The sequence below is a fragment of the Anomalospiza imberbis genome, chromosome 24 (genome assembly GCF_031753505.1).
Source record: "Anomalospiza imberbis isolate Cuckoo-Finch-1a 21T00152 chromosome 24, ASM3175350v1, whole genome shotgun sequence".
Classification (NCBI taxonomy): domain Eukaryota; kingdom Metazoa; phylum Chordata; class Aves; order Passeriformes; family Viduidae; genus Anomalospiza; species Anomalospiza imberbis.
In genome coordinates, this window is record NC_089704.1 from 6,406,767 (window position 1) to 6,423,625 (window position 16,859).

The window sequence follows — 16,859 nt, forward strand, 5'->3', positions numbered from 1 at the left end:
CTACTGGGCTACTGTGGCACATTTCAGGTTGAAAAATGTTTTACGGGCTGCAGCAGTGGGGGCTGGGCAGGCCTTGGCTCCCTGGTGCACCTGGCAGGTCCTGGCAGCCTCCCCAGAGCATCCCGGTGCCAGCCCTGCTGCCATGGAAGGGAGAGCAGCCCAGGAGCGGTGGCACGGCAGGAGCAGCCGGTCCTCCCTTGGGGATGCAAAGGCTCTGAGGACGCAGCTCAGCTCTGCAGGTGTTGTGTCACAGCCCCGCGGCCTCCTGGGCTTTGCTTCCTGGAGTGCGGCTGCGTTTGCAGCCAGTCACCCTTCCCTGCTCCCCGAGCCGGGCATGGCACAGCTTTCCGGGCATCTGGCTCCAGTGGGGTCAGGCAGAGGTCAGGCTGGGCTGACGCAGGGCTCTGAGTGACCCGAGTGACCGTGAGCCACACAGACACTTGTAGTAGGCACATTCTTCCCTCTCTCAGGATTTTTTCATAGAGGAGTACAGAGGGAAGAAAGAGAAAACAATTTCTATTTCTGCTCCTTGTTTTTCCCATGTGGAATGTGTTTGGAGAATTGTTCACCTGGGCTGATTGCTTGGTTGGATTCTGGTGAGGATTGTTTGAGCTGGTGGCCAATCCAACCCACCTGTGGCTGCACTCTCAGAGAGGGTCACGAGTGGTGAGTGAGTTAGATATGGGAGTTAGAACAAGTAGGTTTGTAGTTTTAGTATCTCCTTTAAATAGTATATGAATGTATTATAGCATAGTTATAATAGAGAAACCATTCAGCCTCCTGAGCTGGAGTCAGACATCAGCATTTCCTCCTGGGTTCACCTGCATTTACAGCAGACACACACCACACCCTGTCCTCTCCAGGCAGGGAGCGCTGCCAGCCCCTGGGGGCTGCAATTCCCGCTGTCCCCTCTTGTGTTCTGCTGGCCTTACACCCCCCAGGCCCCACTGCTGCTCTTGGCACCGAGGTTGGCAGAGCTGCTCAGGGCTTGGCTCCTGCCCAGGCCACCCACGGCCACTGATGTGGGGCACAGCAGGGTTGGAGGCCGTGCCTGGCACAGCAGCACAAAGCAGGGAGGAGTTTTGCCCAGGTTCCAGCTGTTAAGGGTTACAGCTGTTTTTTGGTCACTTTTCCCTGCAGCCACAGGAGGTGGTTTTCCCTCTTCCTACAAACAGGGGCTGATTCCCAAGTGACACTCTGGTTTGGGACTTTGAGGAGATGATCAAGTAGAGCTGTAAGGGCATCACTCTGGGATGTGTCTGACTGGGGGCAGCTGCTGTGGGTCACCCCTGTCCTTCCCTGTCCCCTGGGGTCCTGCCTGAGGCCCCCAGCCTGGGTTCTGTGTGGGTCTCTGCCACCTTCCCGGTTGCTGGTCTTGCTGGGAGGTGGCAATCGGAGGACACAGCCACTTGGGCACCTTGCCAGAGCTGGACATACCTGTGTCCAGGGTGTCCCTGCCCCTCAGGCTCCCAGTACTCCCAGTTCAGCCTCTTCCAGCAGTGGGAGGGCAGAGCTGCCCACACAGGCAGGCTGGGCACAGCGATGTGCCCTTGGTCGTGTCTGCTGCAGCTCCTCTGCTTTCTCCCTCTGAACCAGTTGGACCAGTGGGCCAGGACTGGTGCCCAGCCTCGCTGCAGGGAGGCAGCCGTGTCACCAGGGGACAGGGGACGGGCAGGACGAGGCAGGCTCCAGCACAGACAGGGTTCTGCAGCAGCAGCTCCAGGCCAGGATAACCGAGAGCAGCTCCTGTGGCACAGCACCAGGACATGGACGCCCCGACAGGTGAGCAGGTGGCCTTCTCCCCCCTCCCGGGGCAGAGGTGGGATGTTTGTGGCATGGGCAGCGCTTTGGTGACCTTCCTCCCCTCTGCTCCAAGAGCTGGGGCTCACTGCCGCTGTGGCTGTGCCCGAGCAGTGCTGCTCAGAGCCATCCCCTGGCATGTGGGCATCTCTGCTCCCGAGGTGCCAGGGCAGGGACGCCTCCCACACACGGCACGGGGCAGGGCCTGGGCACGCCGCCGTCACCCTCCCACGGGCAGTGGGCGTGGGGACGGGGCAGTTTCGGCAGCCGGCTGGTTCAGGGAGCTGTTGCACCACGTTCCTCCTGCCCTGCCGTGAGTCACGCCTGCTGCGGCTCCCCGGCCTCGCCCTCACCGGGGGTCGCGGGGCTCCAGCTCGCCCTGCCCCAGCAAACACTGCCACCCACATACCCTGAGCCCTGCCAGGAGGGCCGGCTGGAAGGGAAGGCAGAGCAGGGCAGGTCCTGCTCCTCCCGCGCGAGCCCTGGGAGCTGCGGCCGATGCTCTGCGGCCCCCGGCTGTTTGTCCGTCCCTGGGACCGCGCTCGCTGTGTAAACACCCTGACCACAGGGGAAGTGCTCTCACTCCGCTGGCATCTGCCTAAATTTAGCTGCTCTTAGGTCATCCCTTTCCGCTGTCTCCTCGCTCCCGGTGCCGCATTCAATCCCGTCCCTGTGCCCTCCGCTGGCCGTGCTCTGGGGCAGCGCCCAAACCCCCTGCGCCCTCCTGGCACAGCCGCAGCAGAGCTGTCCGCACCGGAATCGATGCTCAGTGGCTGTGCCGGGCACCTCGGTGTCCTGACAGTTCCGGGAGCATTGATCGGTGTGGATTTTGCCAGAGCTCGCTCACGGGGGGCAGGGATGGGGCGGTGCAGAGCCCGCACAGCCCCGTCCGTGTCCCGTCCCAGCCTGGCGCTGGCGGCAGCAGCTGCTCGTCCTGACAAAAGCATCCTCTAGAGGGAACTGCCAGCCCAGAAATGGCTCCAGCGCCACCAGGAAAGGAGCATCACCCCACGAGGGCGTGAGCGGGACCGGCAGTGGGGACACAGCATGGTCAGGGTGGCCACCTCCCTTCCCAGTGACCGTCCTACCTGCCAGCTCACCTGGGGACGGCGGTGGTCTCCGTCATGGGGCTTTGGGGACAGCAGAAATCTCCGTGGCACGGTCCTGGCAGCCCTGGCGGGTGCAGTCCCTCCCCACCATGGGGACAGCACATGCTGGAGAGCTGTACCCCCACTCCCGGGTGTGCTGTGCCCTGCAGGGGACAGTCGGGACCCCCAGCCTCCCAGAGGTGTGTCTGCAGAGCCCCTGCTCCCTCTGCTCTCCAGGACAAGAGCCCATCAAGGTGATCGGGGTTGTCTTGGGCATCGGGCTGGCCCTGCTGATCCTGGCGAGTTTTGGCTACACCTTCATCCGGTGGTACCGGCGGGGCCACTGCCAGCGCCGTGAGTACGGCAGGGCAGGGGACAGGGGGACAGGGGGACAAAGGGACAAGGCAGGGGATGGGGCGGCTCAGAGCATGGGGGCTGCAGGGCCTGGGGTGTGGAACACGGGAGAGGGGAGCTCCTGGTGCAGGGGGCTCGGGGCCAAGCTGACGGTACTCTGAGGTGAGGAGGGGGATGCACAGCGATGTCCTGGTGCTGTCCTGCTGCCTGTCCTGCCTGTCCCCACCCTGCCACTCACGGCAAAGCAACACATGGCTCTTACACTCTCCCTCCTCTTCCTCCTGCCTCCCCAGGGCCTGACTTTGTCTTCAGCCTCTACCACTCGCGGTGAGTGATGCCATGGGAGGACCAGGGGCAGGCTGGCAGCTCCCTCTGTGCAGTGCCAAGGTGTCACAACTCCTCTCCTCACCCAGTTCTGCTGCTGGCAGGGGGCTGGCAGGGGCTGGAGGAGGACGGGCAGCTTGGTGACCTCTCTGCTTTCCCTGCAGCGGGTTGGGGTCGGTGGCACTGGAGCTGGTGCCACCGTTCAGCATCAGTGGCTCGCTGGGCACCTCGAGCAGTGGCTACGAGCCCTTCCACAACCAGGGGCTGTGAGGTGAGAGCTGGGCTGCTGAGCAGGTAGGAAGGACATCCCCTTGTCCCCCCCTGTCCCCGAGTGCTGTGCCTAAAGCCTCTGTGCTGCCTTGTAGCCCCTGAGCATCACAGCTTTCCTCAGGACAGTCCCAAGGTTTTTCCAGCAAAAGTCCTGCCAATGGCTCTGGGGTTTCAGAGGCTTTCCCTGAGCTCTGGTTTTGGTTTCTTCCCGCACAGGCTTTGGTTTGGGTTTCCTTCCCCACTGTCCCTGGGATGGGACACATGGCCAGGGACAGAGGGACAGGGCTGGAGCCCGGGTGCTCTTGCAGCGCTTTCTCTTGCTGCCTCTTAGTCACAGCCCAGCACCAACAGAAAAAGCAACCAAAACCGCTCAGGGGGAATCCCTCCGTTTTCACTTCTCTAAGAAACAGCCCCTGAATTCGCCGGATTTCAACCGAAATGGCAGTGGTGCAGTTTCTGCTCCTAAAAAAGCTTCCCAGAATCACAGAATCTTGGGGTTGGATGGGACCTCTGGAGACCACCCGGTCCAACCCTCACCCTGCCCAAGGTCAGCTGGAGCAGGTGACACAGGAACACACCCAGGTGGATTTGGAATGTCTCCAGAGAGGGAAACTCCACCAATTCCCTGGGCATCCCCTGGGATGAACCTGCAGTTCCCTCACCGGCCCTGTGCAGCCACAGGTGCACAGGGGGTGCCTGGGCCGGCACTGGTGCAGCTTCCCCTTGTTTGGGACGGAGGAAGAGGATGCAGCCTCATCCAAGATTCCTCATCACTGATCCTGGAGAAAACAGCCACGTTCCCCACGGCTCAGAGACCTCCCAGCCTCCTGCACACCCAGAGACCTGGCACCAGGCTGCCCCTCAGGGAAGCAGCTGAGGAGGAGCGCCAGGACTGGGTGACTGGATTTGTGCAACTGCGGAAAACACCGTGAGGAAATGGGAAATCTCTCTCAGTCCTCCTCTTCCTCCTCCATCCAATACCTGCACCACCATGGAAGTTGGTTCTCCACACTCCCAGTGCAAGGAAACCCCTCGGAAAGCCCCCGTGGAAGCTCCTCCTGGACTTTCTGTGCCAGTTGCCTTCGGTCTCAGCAGAAAAGTGGCTGTGGGAGTGCCTGGAGCTCAGGAACAGCCATGGGGAGATTCTGTGGCCACACAGAGGGGCCCTGCTTGGCCAGCGGGGGCTGGTGAGGCACGGCGGGGGGGCCTGGGACCATTTCTTTGCAAGTTTCTCTCAGAAGAAAAAGAAAGAATAACTCATAAGAGCCACGTGGCTGTGTGTAGGGAAACCAGTGAGGACAGAGTGGGATTTCCAGACCAGCTGTGCTCTCGGCTATCAAAGCTAAACCCTGTGGTCTGTGGCTTTCTCCTGGCTGAAAGGAGACCTCTGACTGCTCATGGAGAGGGGGAAATGCCACCTCCTGGGGGCTGGGAGCCCTCCATGGTAAGCAGGATCCAGCAGAGCCCTGTGTGATGCAGGATCCGGCCATGGGGCCTGACGTCAGCAGCGTTTAAAAGAAAAACAATGAAAAAAGCCATGCTTTTGATGACTCCTTTTTCCAGAGGAAGTTGAAAAAAATAAAAGATAAAAAAGCTCTAACCCCCAAAATATGCAGAGGAAGAAGAGATGGGGCCAGTGGAGGGGCAGGAGGAGGCTGCCAGTGCCCTCCACATCCCTGTGGGATGCAGGGATGGATCTCACATGTGAGCAGTGCCACGTGAGATGTAAGAGAAGGAAACACAGCAAGGATCAGCCCCCTCCTCCTGCCTGTGCTGGAAAAGCTGAAAATAAAACCAAAACCCCTTCACCTGAAAACCACATTCCCCGAGGAGGGTTTCCACCAGCAGTTTTACTTCCCACCCTGAAGGTTCCTGGAAATGGAGTGACGTTTGGAAAAACTTCCCTGCGACCTGGAGGGTGGCCCAGGGTGAGCTGCTGGGTCTCATCCTGTTTCCATTCTGATGACAGCTGTTCACAGCGTCACAGAATCAATTAGTTTGGAAAAGACTTCTGAGATCATCGAGCCCAGCCTATGGCTGAACACCACGTTGCTGAGCAGAGCTCTGGCTGCTGTCTTTCCTCCAGCCCTGGGTTTGATTTGTCCTCCTGTCCTTCCCTGGTGACGGCCCATGGGATGTGCATCCCTGTGGGATCACTGTGAGCAGCCCAGCTCCTTTTCCCTGCTGCTCCTCTGCTGATTGCTCCCACAAATTCCTCAGGGAGAGCCACCCGGGAGCTCAGGTGCGTGAGAAGCTCCTGGAGAGCTGGCTTGGTTCTCCTTTTTCCCAGCTGTGATGTGGAAATGCTCTTCCCCGCGTGAGGAAAAGGCACATTGCCTCTTGCTGATGGGGAATGTCCAAATCTGGGAACAGAAAGCTCAGACTGGCCTTAGGAGAGGATGAACAGACAAATGGACCAAATAAATAACACCACATCCGTTCTGTATTTACAAATGCAATAAATAATGTCTGTATCCAGCAGTGGCAGAACACAGACCATAGTGTGGGTAGGACTGCCCTGCCTCATGCTGGGCTCGTAGGTGCATCCCATATCCTGCCCTGGGGCTCTCCCAGAGGGGCTGGGTGCTGCAGGGTCTCTGTAGGGTCAGGAAAGTCCCTTGGCCTGTCCGTGTGGGGTCAGGCAGGGCAGGAGCCCCGTGCTGCCAGCAGCAGGGCGCTGATGTCAGCCTGACGTCTGCCTTCAGTGTCTGTGTTGTGAAAGGCTGGGATGGCATCAGGAGTGGGGACATCAGCAGGAGGAGCCCAGCTGGCCCAGGAAAGGGGGAAGTGGAAGCACAGGACAAGCCCAGGCCCCGAGGGTGGCCCTGCAGCCCCTGCTGAGGAGGGCAGACAAGGCCGAGGTGGCCTGCAGTGTGTCCTCGGTGGCCCGAGGAGGTCGGGACGAGCGCCTCCAGCACAGCCCATCCCTGTCTCCCCCCAGCTGGGGCGGCTGGAGGGGTGCACTGGGGGCTGCCCACAGCAGGACTGGGGCAAAGCAGCCCAGCAGTGGCTGAGCTGGTGCTCCCGGGCCACGGCTGGGCCTGGCACCATGGACATTCAGGGCTCAGGAGTAGCTTATCCAGTGGCAGACGAGGTAGTTGGGTCCGAGCGCGGGGCTGGTGGCCCCCAGGGGACGGGTCACAGGCGGCTGTCCTTGCTGTCCCCGCTGAGCCGGCCCAGGGGCTCGATGGGCGGCGTGACCCAGCTGGAGCTGAGGCTGGGCACGAGCAGCAGCGTCCCCAGGAGGGCAGAGTTGCTGAAGATGTTCAGGTCGAAGGGAGTTTTCAGATCAGGGCTGGCTTTGGAGGTCAGTGGAGCCCCTGGGGCTGCCCAGCTCAGCAGAGTGGGGGCTTGGGGCCCCACCTGGCTGGAGAAGTCGCAGGCAGGGGCTCCCCACGGAGCGAGGTCCTGTGTGAGGGGATGCTCAGGGGAGGGCTGCTTCAAATACCCTTTGGACACAGCCAGCTCGGAGCACTCCATGTCCAGCACAGTGTCACTGCTGCCCAGGCCCTGCACGGACCCTGCACAGCCCGAGAGGGGCTCTCCCTTGCCCGGGGCCCGCTCTGGCTCCACGGTGCCCTTGGACTGCTGCAGGTACCCCCGGAACTCCACATCTGCCTGGCCGATGGCAGGGCACAGCCCGGGCTCCCCAGGGCTGGCGTTCCTGCTGCCAGAGGAGCGGCCCGGAGCAGGGCAGGGGCTCTCCAAGCCCACCCCACTGTCCTCAGCCCTGGGCAGCTGCTGCCTGTAGCCCTGGGGCTCGGGGCCCGCGGAGCAGCTCAGGGAGGAGGAGGAGGAGGAGGGGATGCGCAGGCAGATGCCGCTGTCGGTGCTGGTGCCGCTGCTGTCTCTGCTCCCCGTGGGCCCCAGCGGGCCCAGCTGGTCCTTGGGCCACGCTGGGAGCTTCCAGCCCTGCTCCAGGGGCAGCTGGGCTGTGCTGGTGCTGCTGTCAGGGCTGCTGCCCAGCTGGGGCTCCTTCTGGCACAGGAAGAGCTGCTGGACGGGGTCTGCATCCAGGCTGCCCGAGGATGGGGGCTCATGCTCCACCCAGAGCGAGCTCTGCTTCATGAAGGACTTCTGGGAGGGAGAGAAAGAGGGGAGTGAGCTGTGCTTCATCCCTGGTTGGTGCCTGCCTCTCCCAGCTCTCCTTGAGCCTGCGCCCTTGCTCTGGCCCCAAAAGGTGGCATGGCACTGTTCCTGCCTTACCAGGGCGGACGGTGTCCTCACAGGTTTCCTTATGTAGGTATGTGCCAGCAGAGCCCCCAGGAGGCCCAGCAAGGACAGGGTGATGAAGGAGGAGCCGAGGATGCCCGGGAGAAGCTCTGCGCTCCCTGCAAGAGAGGACGTGACCAGATGAGGGGGGAGAGGGGGATTCCTCGGTGCACACAGCACCGAGAGGCTGCCCTGGCGTGGGCCCCCACCCTCCCAGGGCCAGGAGGCTGGGGAGGGTCTGCATCCCGTGGTTCCCCCCTCCCCTGGGTCCCACTTACTGTCCCTGCGGCCGGTGGTGACGCACTGCTCGCCAGTGCGCGTGGCGGGCACGGACCTGTGGGCCACGCTGGGCTCCACGCTCAGGCAGTACTCTGTGACCCAGAACAGCTCCCTGATGGTGAACTCGGTGCTGTTCTTCACCACGGTGATCTGCAGCAGACAACACAGGCTGGCACCTGAGAGCCCCCAGCTCCTGCTTCCCTCCCTCCTCCTCCTCCGCTGTCCCCTGGGGAAAGTCCTGGTGCAATAATGATGGCAGCAGCTAGATCCAAAGTCTACAAAAGCTTGAAAAGTCTGCCATAAAACATGCAGTGAAGCCTCTCTGTGCTGCTGTGGCTCTGAGAAAGCTCAGCATTTACTCCTACAGAAGACCATGCTTTAACAATCTGCTTCTCCACTTGAGCAGCACCGTGTGGGACAACGCAGGAAAAACACGGGAACAGCAAGTCGTCTCACCGTGTGGTTGTCCCGTGTCCTCCTGATGTACACGTGGTACCGAGTCATTTCCTTCTGGAAGTCGCTGTACTCCAGGCTGATGTTCCCAGAGTGGAGGAGCAGCTGCAGCCGCACCTGGATGGAGTTGCCCATCACGGAGAGGCTCTGGCCCGCCAGGCGCAGGCCAGCTGGAAGCAAAACAGTCACAACAGCAGGTCAGGGCTGTTTCCTGCTCACAGCTCTCAGCCCCTGCAGCACCAGACGGAGCTGTGACCATCCCACCCATCCTCGGGCTGTCCCAATCCCCCTGCGCAGCCCGCCTGCCCTCCAGGAAGGCGTGGGGGGAAATATCCCAGCCCTCATTCATCCCACGGTTCTCCCCAAGCAGCTTGGCACCCTGACCCCACCAGCTCCAGCACAGGGTGGAGGCAGGCCCCAGCTCACCTTGCTGTGGGAAGAAGCTGCCGGTCCTCTGCCAGGAGGACGTGTGGTTCCCGGACACGGCCCTGACCCGCGCGTGGTAGCGCTGCTCCGGGTCCGGGGTGTAGTGGGTGAGGTCACAGGAGTGCTCCGAGGTGTTCCTGCACTCCGGGATGGCTGTCCAGGGGCTACTTGAGCCATAGCTGTGGGGAGAAGCACCAGGGGTGAGCAGAGAGCTGGAACCAGACCCCGGGCAGGGCAGGTCCCCGTGTTCCCCCTCGCTGTTACTCACACTATGTACTCCACGTCGTAGCGGGTGTTGCTGGGGCAGCCGTGCCCCGGCTCCCACCTCAGAAGGTGCCACCCCATCTCCGCGGCGAAGCGCACGGACCGGGGCCCCGGCAGCTCCTCACCTGCGGGGCACGCTGAGCTCAGGTGGGGCTGCACAGCCCTGTCCCACCTCAGCCCCGCAGGAGCCTCGGGACGGCCTCCTGCAGCATCACCCCGTGGTGGGTGGTGGGTGGTGGGTGACGTAACAGCACTGATCACCCAAAGTGTGCAAACTTTTTGCCCAGATTTCTCTGTCCAGCTTCCAGGATTTGCTCAGCCCCCTCTTCTCCTTCCTCTTTCTTTTTTGGGATAGCCCAGCTGGGGCTTGGTGTTTTTCAGCCCCAGGAAAGGAGCTGTATTTGCATCCCCCAGCCCCTGCCGTTCGCCACCAGCTCTGTTTGGACTCGGCTTTCCTGTTTTGCTCATCTGCTGCCTGGGTGAAACCAGACTTTTTCACACCTCCTGCCTGATCTCTGTGCTGTCACCTGGCAGAAAAGCCCCGCTGATAACATCTGTCACCTTTCCCTTGCAGGTGTCCCTGGCAGCTGCTGCCTGCTGGCAAACCCCCAGCCCAGCACTGTGTCCCCAGTGACCGTGGCCCCTCACGGTGACACCAGTGGGGACGAGCGAGGCTGGTACCCCTTTGGGCTCCCAGCCAGCAGTGAAAGGCAAGCGGTGAGCAGGGAGCCCTGGCCATGCCCTGCTCCAGAATTCTGATCTGAGGGCTGAGCACCCAGCAAACGTGTCCAGGCTGTGGCTCCAGTCTTATCCCCCATCCCAAGGAGCCCACCCCGGCCAGCAGGGAGATGAAAACCAGCAGGAGAGACTCACCGTGTGTGGGGCAGGCAAGGAGCAGCGCCAGGCACAGCGCCAGGGCGGTGGCAGAGGGGACCATGGCTGCTCAGCATCCTCCGTGGCAGCAGGGAGGGCGCGGGGCCGGGCTGTGCCCCAGCGGGAGCTGAGCTCTCGTTTTTCCCGCAGGGGCTGGCCCAGTGACGTCTAGGAGGCGTTCAAACAGCGCCAGGAAAGTCACTGAGCAGCCACTTCCACTTCTCTTCGCTGTCCACCCACTCAGCCCCAGCCAAAGCCTCAGCCTGGGCTGGGCTTTTCCAACAGAGCTTGAGAGGAACAATTCTGGGGCTTTTCTGAGCAAAGCTGGGCTGTGCTGAGAAAGGCAAGTACGAGTAAGTGATGTCTCTGCTGCTTTGTTGTGAAATGAGATGTTAAAAGCACGGCACAGGTGAGTGTTAGCACCGAGGATGACCTGGCACAGGGGTTTTCCTGAGCACAGCACCATGTCCTGTCCCGTCAGCAGCTGGATCCAGCCAGGTCCTATTATCCCTGGAGCCCCAGGAGGGGGTTCTGGCTCTCCTTTGGGCTCAGCCTCCTGCCTCAGCCTGCAGTTCCCCCTTCTCCGTTTCTGGGGCTGAGTGAGAACCTCTGGGCTATCCTGTGTCCTGCAAACACCCTCACACAGGGGTGACATTGGAAATCCAGTGTGACACAGGGGCTGTCACTGTCCCCAGAGTAGCCCCCCAGGTATGTCTGTGTTCCCATGGCTGTGGGGTCTGCCCATGGTGGTGTCCTGCCTGTCTGCTGGTGCTGGGACCCCAGTCACCACCTAGCCAACTGTGTGCGAGTGCTCTGCTTTGCCTCAGAGCTTGCTTGGGGGCTTTCCTGGGGCCCTTGTGTGATGGAGAGTGATTTTCCTCAAAAAGAGGAATTTCCCACTGGGGAATCAGTGGAAAGAACACAGACAAAAAGAGCAAGAGAAACCAAAAGTGGTGTGGACAGGCTCAGAGAGCATTGTGGTGGGCACGGACGTGGAGGCTCCTCTTTGAAGAACCACCTTAAAGGCCTGAAGTGGGAGATTTCTCCCGTTTTCCCTGACATATCCTTCCTGATGAAGGCCAAGAGCTGCCACAAACTCACAGCCTGGCTGGAGCACCAGCAGCAGATCCCCTCCCTGCCCTGGCTTTGTCCCCATCCAGGGCAGACCAGCTAATGTCCTGCCACTCTGCTCTTGGCCCCTGAATCACATCTGGCAGCCACGGAGCTGAGGAGTCCCGAGATGAAGCACAGCCAGTCCCACACAAAGCCACAGACTGTGTTTTGTGTAAGGTAATGGCAATTAAAAGCAACAGGACCAAAAGGCAGGAAAGTGGGAGTTCTGTGGAAAAGCCGCCGTGGGGCTGGACCTGCGGGTTCAGAGAAATGGGAGAAGTGGTTGGCAGTTTAGGGGAAAGCGAAAGAGGCTGAGGAGGAACGAGAGTTCTGCAGAATGCTTGGATGGCGAGGGGGACTCAGGCTGGAGCCCGAGCTCTGCAGGGAGGGCACGGCCAGCTGCCACAGGAGAGGGGACAGTGAGAGCTGGGGGTGATGTGGCCGAGCCTGAAATGCCTCCCTGTGGACACACCACAGAGAAGCCCAGCCCAGGAGCTGGGTCTGTGCATTTCCCTCCCTGTTGTCCCTCAGGAAGCGATCCCAGGGTGACAGCAGGGTCAGGCAGGTGGTGCTGCACCGAGCAGGGCAGGGATGGGCCCGGAGGGCTGGTCCTGCACAGCCCTGCTGCAGGACAGAGTGCGCCAGAGGGATCCTCATCCCAATTCCCTCGAGCCTGGAGGTTGGAGCAGCTCTCCCGGGCTGGTGGAGCCGGCTCTGGCTGTGTGTTTTAGCTCCTCTTTAATGGCTGGGAGGGCAGGAGGGTGCAGGGAGGGCTCGCAGCAGCGTTGCTAGCAGGAAAGGTGAGGATTTCACCCAAGAGCTGTGTGCATGCTGACATTTACCATCAGCCACACACCCTGTTCCCTGGAACTTGCTCTCTGTAGGTTGCTTTGTAGCAAGCAATGGACGTTCCTGGAGCTGTTTTCTGAGAATCCCCTTCTGGAGTGGACACAGCAGCTTAAGAGGGCACGGCTGGCTCAGGGCTGCCTGGGGGAGCAGCTCAGTGCTTGGCCACCCCTGGCACTCAGCAGGCACAGCCTGCAGAGGCACAAAAAGCAAACAAAAAAACCCAAAACCCACTCCTGCCTGTGAAAACTACAGAGGAGTGTGCTGTGGAGTGCGGGCTGGCTCAGAACCCCTCTGTGAGCTGAGAGCAGGAGGGGTCAGAGGGATCCAGCCCGAGCTTTCCAGCCTCAAAAGGAAGGGGCTTTGCAGCAGGGCTCCTCCAAGCCTGGATGTCCCCGCTTGTCTCCTGCCCTTCTGATGAGCAGTGGTGGGTGGGGAGCTGGACGAATGAGGGACTGACACTAGGAATAATGCCAGGAGAAGCCTGTGGCACTGAGGGTCATGGGTCTGGCTGTCAGAAAGCACGGGATGAAGCTAGGCCTTTCTCCTTTAATCTGGGAATTTTCACCTGTTTCCACCTGAGTTCTTGGTTAAGCACAGCATCCCCCACGCTGTGCCTGCAGGGGAGGCAGGAGGCTGTGCTGGCTCCTGGAAGAAGCATCGCTCCATCAGCAAAGGAATTAAAAGGCCTCTAGAGAAACCAGAGGGAAACGGCATTTCATTTCCTTTGGAACAGGGAATTCTTGACTTCTGAGGTTCTCCTGGTTGGGCATGGCTGTGCATCCCCTCCTCTGCGCTGAGCTCAGGAGAGCTGTGGGTGAGTGCGTGGGGGCACAGAGGGGAGGAAGGGGGGCTCGGGTGGGCAGGCAGCCAGGAGAGCAGCGGGGAACCTGGGATGCTGCCGTTCCCTGGAGCCAGGTCTCCCCTGCTCGCAGCCTCGCAGGACCCCGCTGGCCCTGCCCCGCATCCCTGGGCCGGCCGGCAGAGCGCAGGTGCTCGGAGGCTGCGCCTGGCGCGGTTGGGAAACCGGCGGCGCTGGAGCCGGGCAGGTCCGACTGGTTTGCTGCCGGCGCTGGCACTGACGTACGAGTGCCAAACACCTCCTGCCCCGGCCCCGGAGCTGGCCCTGCTCGGCACCGCGCTGCTGGCATGGCCGTGCCGCAGCTCTGAGCCCAGCCCAGCCCCGATCCCGGCCCATGGACGGCAAAACCTCCCCGGTAAGTGCGGGCGGCTCCCGGCTCGGGCCCGCCGGGGCGCTCCGGGCTCGGTGGAGCCGCTCCCCTCGGGCTTTGGTGGAGGGACCGGTCTCTGCCTCCTGCTCTCCGGGGTGTTCCTTCACAGCAGCCGGAGGGAGAAGGAGCCGGCGGAGCTGCCTGAGGAGCTGCTGCCTCTGGCACCCCTTGGCACGTGGAGGGAGGGCAGCCAGCAGCATCCCTGGTGCCTGCCCTGTGCTGGCAGCGTTGTCGAGGCTCTCGGGTACTTTGCCACACTGGAGCTGTGACCTGAGGGGACCAGTTGGTGCTGCCAGAGGGATCTGGTGCCGCTTGGCACGTTCCTGAGCCCTCCGGCACTTTCCGGCAGCACTGCACTGGTGGGCACAGCCCTGCTGCTCCCCTCGCCTGCTCTCCAGGCAGTTTTCCCTGTGCCTTTTTGGGCTGGGCTGACTGGGACCTGCTCAGCCCTGGATGTGGAGCTTTGCTGAGCATCCTGTCATGAGGAAAACATCCATCCTGCCTGGGCACCGGGCGAGGCAGCGAGTAATTACCGTGCTGAGCAGCGCCGGCTGTGCCAGCGACATCCGGAACAAAGGCGGCGGTGACGGCGTGGATGGGGCTCCAGGGGAGGCAGAGCCAGCTCTGACACCATCCTCTTCCTGCCCCTTGGCGTGGGGGTGCTGGCCAGGAGCAGGGGCACAGTGAGCTCGTGCTGGATGTTGGCTGGCTCTGAGGGCCCCAGCTCTGGATGGCCCCAAAGCAGGGTGGCATCACTGCATCTTGGTGGTAGTGGGGCAGGAACTAGGATGGCCACATGCAGAGACAGTTGCCCAATACTGGACAACCCCACTGGGCCACCTTGGCGTTGTCACTCGGGTTAAATGGGCCATCAGGAGTGCCAGGAGCCACCCTTGGCTCTGCAATGGCAGCAGCATCTCTTTGTCTTTCCAGGCCTCTCTTTGCCCCTCTGTGGAGTGAGGTGAGCAGTGGTTACGCAGCCCCTGGAACATTTCGGGTCTGTGCCCAAAGGGTGCCCACACTGGCACAGGATGAGCTGTCCCTGGCCACATCGGGCTGGCTCAGTCCACAGTCGGTCACCTGCACTTGCAAAGTGACACTGGCTGGCTTTGGGATTTCACTTTGCTGTGTGTATCAGGGTCTTGGCAGTGTCCTCTCGCCCTGCTCTGCTGCTGGGGTTTGTCCCCTCCCAGGTAGGCCCCACTCAGCAGTGGCACTTGAGCAGGACGTTGTCACCCAGAGGGACTAGGGGCTCTCACAGGCTGGGGCCATCTCTGTCCCTGGCGAGGACAGTCTCCATTGTGTGCTGGCTGAGCTGCTCTGGGCGGACAATCGGTGCTTCACAGCCAGGTGAAGGAGTTCCCAGGCTGGACACAGGGCAGTGAGCAGCTGGAGCCGTGCTGAGGGCGGGCTCAGCTGGGGAGGAGGATCTGAGGCAGCTCCTTCCAGCTTATTTAAGCCAGGCTGCCTCCCTCCCTCCCCCCCCTCTTGATGCCCCGGATTTTTGGGAGCTCTGTGTCCTTCTGCTCCTCCAAGATGTGGCTGGGCCCCAGGTCTTGTTGCAACACCCAGGTGTTCCCTGGCTTCCGCTTTCCCTCCCACTCCGAAACTGCGGCTGACTGCTGGCTGGTTTACCTGGATGCTGAGCCTCCAGCCCAGCCTGGATCACCTTTCCCCTGGTGATTGTCCTGGCTGCCGTGGGTTTGGGGGCCTTCCCTCCACCTCAGGGTGGGGAGCTGCAGGTTGGTGCACGTGACAGCTCATGGTGCAAAGGGGACAGGCACCTCAGCGCTGCTGTCCTTGGTTTGGGCGCCTTGCCCAGCTCTGCTCCAAGCCTCAGAGCAGGGACGGGGTGTGAGGTGGTGTTTGCACTCCTGATAGGTTTAGCAGAGGGCTCGTGATGCAGACAGGCAGCGTCCACTGTCTGCAAGGTGAGCAAAGCTGGCCAGGAGTCCCTGAGCGTCCCCAGTGTCCCTCCTGGCTGTCCTGTGAAAGCAAGCCCTCTGTGCCACAGACAGGGGCTGGCTGTGCCCCCCTCCCCACAGCTGCCTGTGGCACGGATCACTCCTGTGGCTGCTGGAGCATTTGCAGAGAGGCCGTCGGGGAAAGGGCTCAAACCGCAGCGGCGCGTGTGATCCGGGCTCGGCTCTGCCTCTGACTTTTACTCAAAAGCCAGCGAAGGATGAGTAAAGGTTTTGTGGGCAGGAACCATTGCTCACTCACCGGGGTCACGCGCTCTCCCCAGCAGAAACATCTCTGCAAAACCACCACTGTTTTCTCTGCTGCACTGGCCCTGCACTGCTCACCCGTGGTAACAGCTCTGTTACCTTTTCTGGCAGCCCACAGAATTATTTAGACTTAAAACTTTGAAGGAAATAAGCCGAAAGTTCAGCTGAGTGTAAGAAAGGGCATGTGCTTCCTGCTGAGGAGCGCTCAGAGCAGTGTGACCTACGGCACGTTTCGGTGTTAATTTGATATATTTGCACACTGGAGGTGGGAGTGCAGTGGCATCCAGCGTTGCTGGCTCCCTGGGGAAGCTGGGCTGTTTTTTCTGTGTCTGCTGGAGAGGTTTCTCCTTTGGAGGATTGTAGTGCTGCTGGTCTGATAAGCAAAGGGTTACAGCTGCCGCAGGGTGAGATGTGATGCTCGGACGATAGCACGCAAATGCCAGGGGAAAAGGGGATTTACAAAATCCTCATTTCAACGCAGGTAGGAGAAATGCTTTTCCCGGGAAGCGTTCCTGGCGTCCCCACATTGCTTTGCTCAGGACCTGCCACAGCTCTGGCTGTGACCCGCAGCAGGCACTGGGGGTATCCAGGGATGCCCCACGATGTGGGCGCGTGAGAACTGAAATCCCATCAGCGTTGTGACTGCTCAGGCTCATTCGGGGAGGGCACTGCAGGGCACCCTCCAGCCCTCCCAGCCTCAGAGAGAAAGCTGTGGGCTCTCCTGGGTTCCCTGGTGCCTTTGGGAGAAGCCAAGGCTGCAGCAGTGCCGGGAAATCCGGGAAACCTGGAGCAGATCCAGGCTTGTTCTGCTGTCAGGTGGGGAAGGGCTGAGAGTGGGGCTGATGCAGTGAAACAGAAAGTGCCTCTCCCGGCTCCTCCCCGCGCACGGGAGCCGGGGAGCTCCACACGAGTGGGGAGGTGGCTCCCCATGGCCGGGGGACACCAGTGGTGCCTGTGCCAAGAGCCCGCGGGGGTGGGAGGAGGTCTGTGCCGGGGGGTGGCCCCGCACACGCTGCTGCTGGCCAGGGCGGGTGGCCCGGAGCCCGGGGTGCTGTGGCCGCTGGCTCTGCGAGGATGAGCTCGGCAGGCACAGCCCG

At 61.4% G+C, this 16,859-nt stretch overlaps 2 protein-coding genes across 2 annotated transcripts; one reads left to right on the forward strand and one right to left on the reverse strand.

The window, feature by feature from the left end:
• The first annotated feature begins 1,220 nt into the window (after window positions 1-1,220).
• On the forward strand, window positions 1,221-3,880 carry SMIM35 (small integral membrane protein 35). Its single transcript, XM_068172289.1, has 4 exons — window positions 1,221-1,782; window positions 3,126-3,242; window positions 3,536-3,569; window positions 3,731-3,880. Exons 1-4 carry the CDS (start codon window positions 1,767-1,769, stop codon window positions 3,834-3,836), a joined length of 273 nt encoding a protein of 90 aa, XP_068028390.1. The 5' UTR covers window positions 1,221-1,766; the 3' UTR covers window positions 3,837-3,880.
• Window positions 3,881-6,903: 3,023 nt separating this feature from the next.
• IL10RA (interleukin 10 receptor subunit alpha) lies at window positions 6,904-10,433 on the reverse strand. The gene is made up of 7 exons (XM_068171980.1): window positions 10,344-10,433; window positions 9,475-9,595; window positions 9,207-9,385; window positions 8,784-8,950; window positions 8,327-8,477; window positions 8,043-8,167; window positions 6,904-7,913 (listed from the first exon to the last, which is right to left on the reverse strand). The coding sequence occupies exons 1-7, from the start codon at window positions 10,405-10,407 to the stop codon at window positions 6,975-6,977; spliced, it is 1,746 nt and encodes a 581-aa protein (XP_068028081.1). The 5' UTR covers window positions 10,408-10,433; the 3' UTR covers window positions 6,904-6,974.
• Between the last annotated feature and the right edge of the window lie 6,426 nt (window positions 10,434-16,859).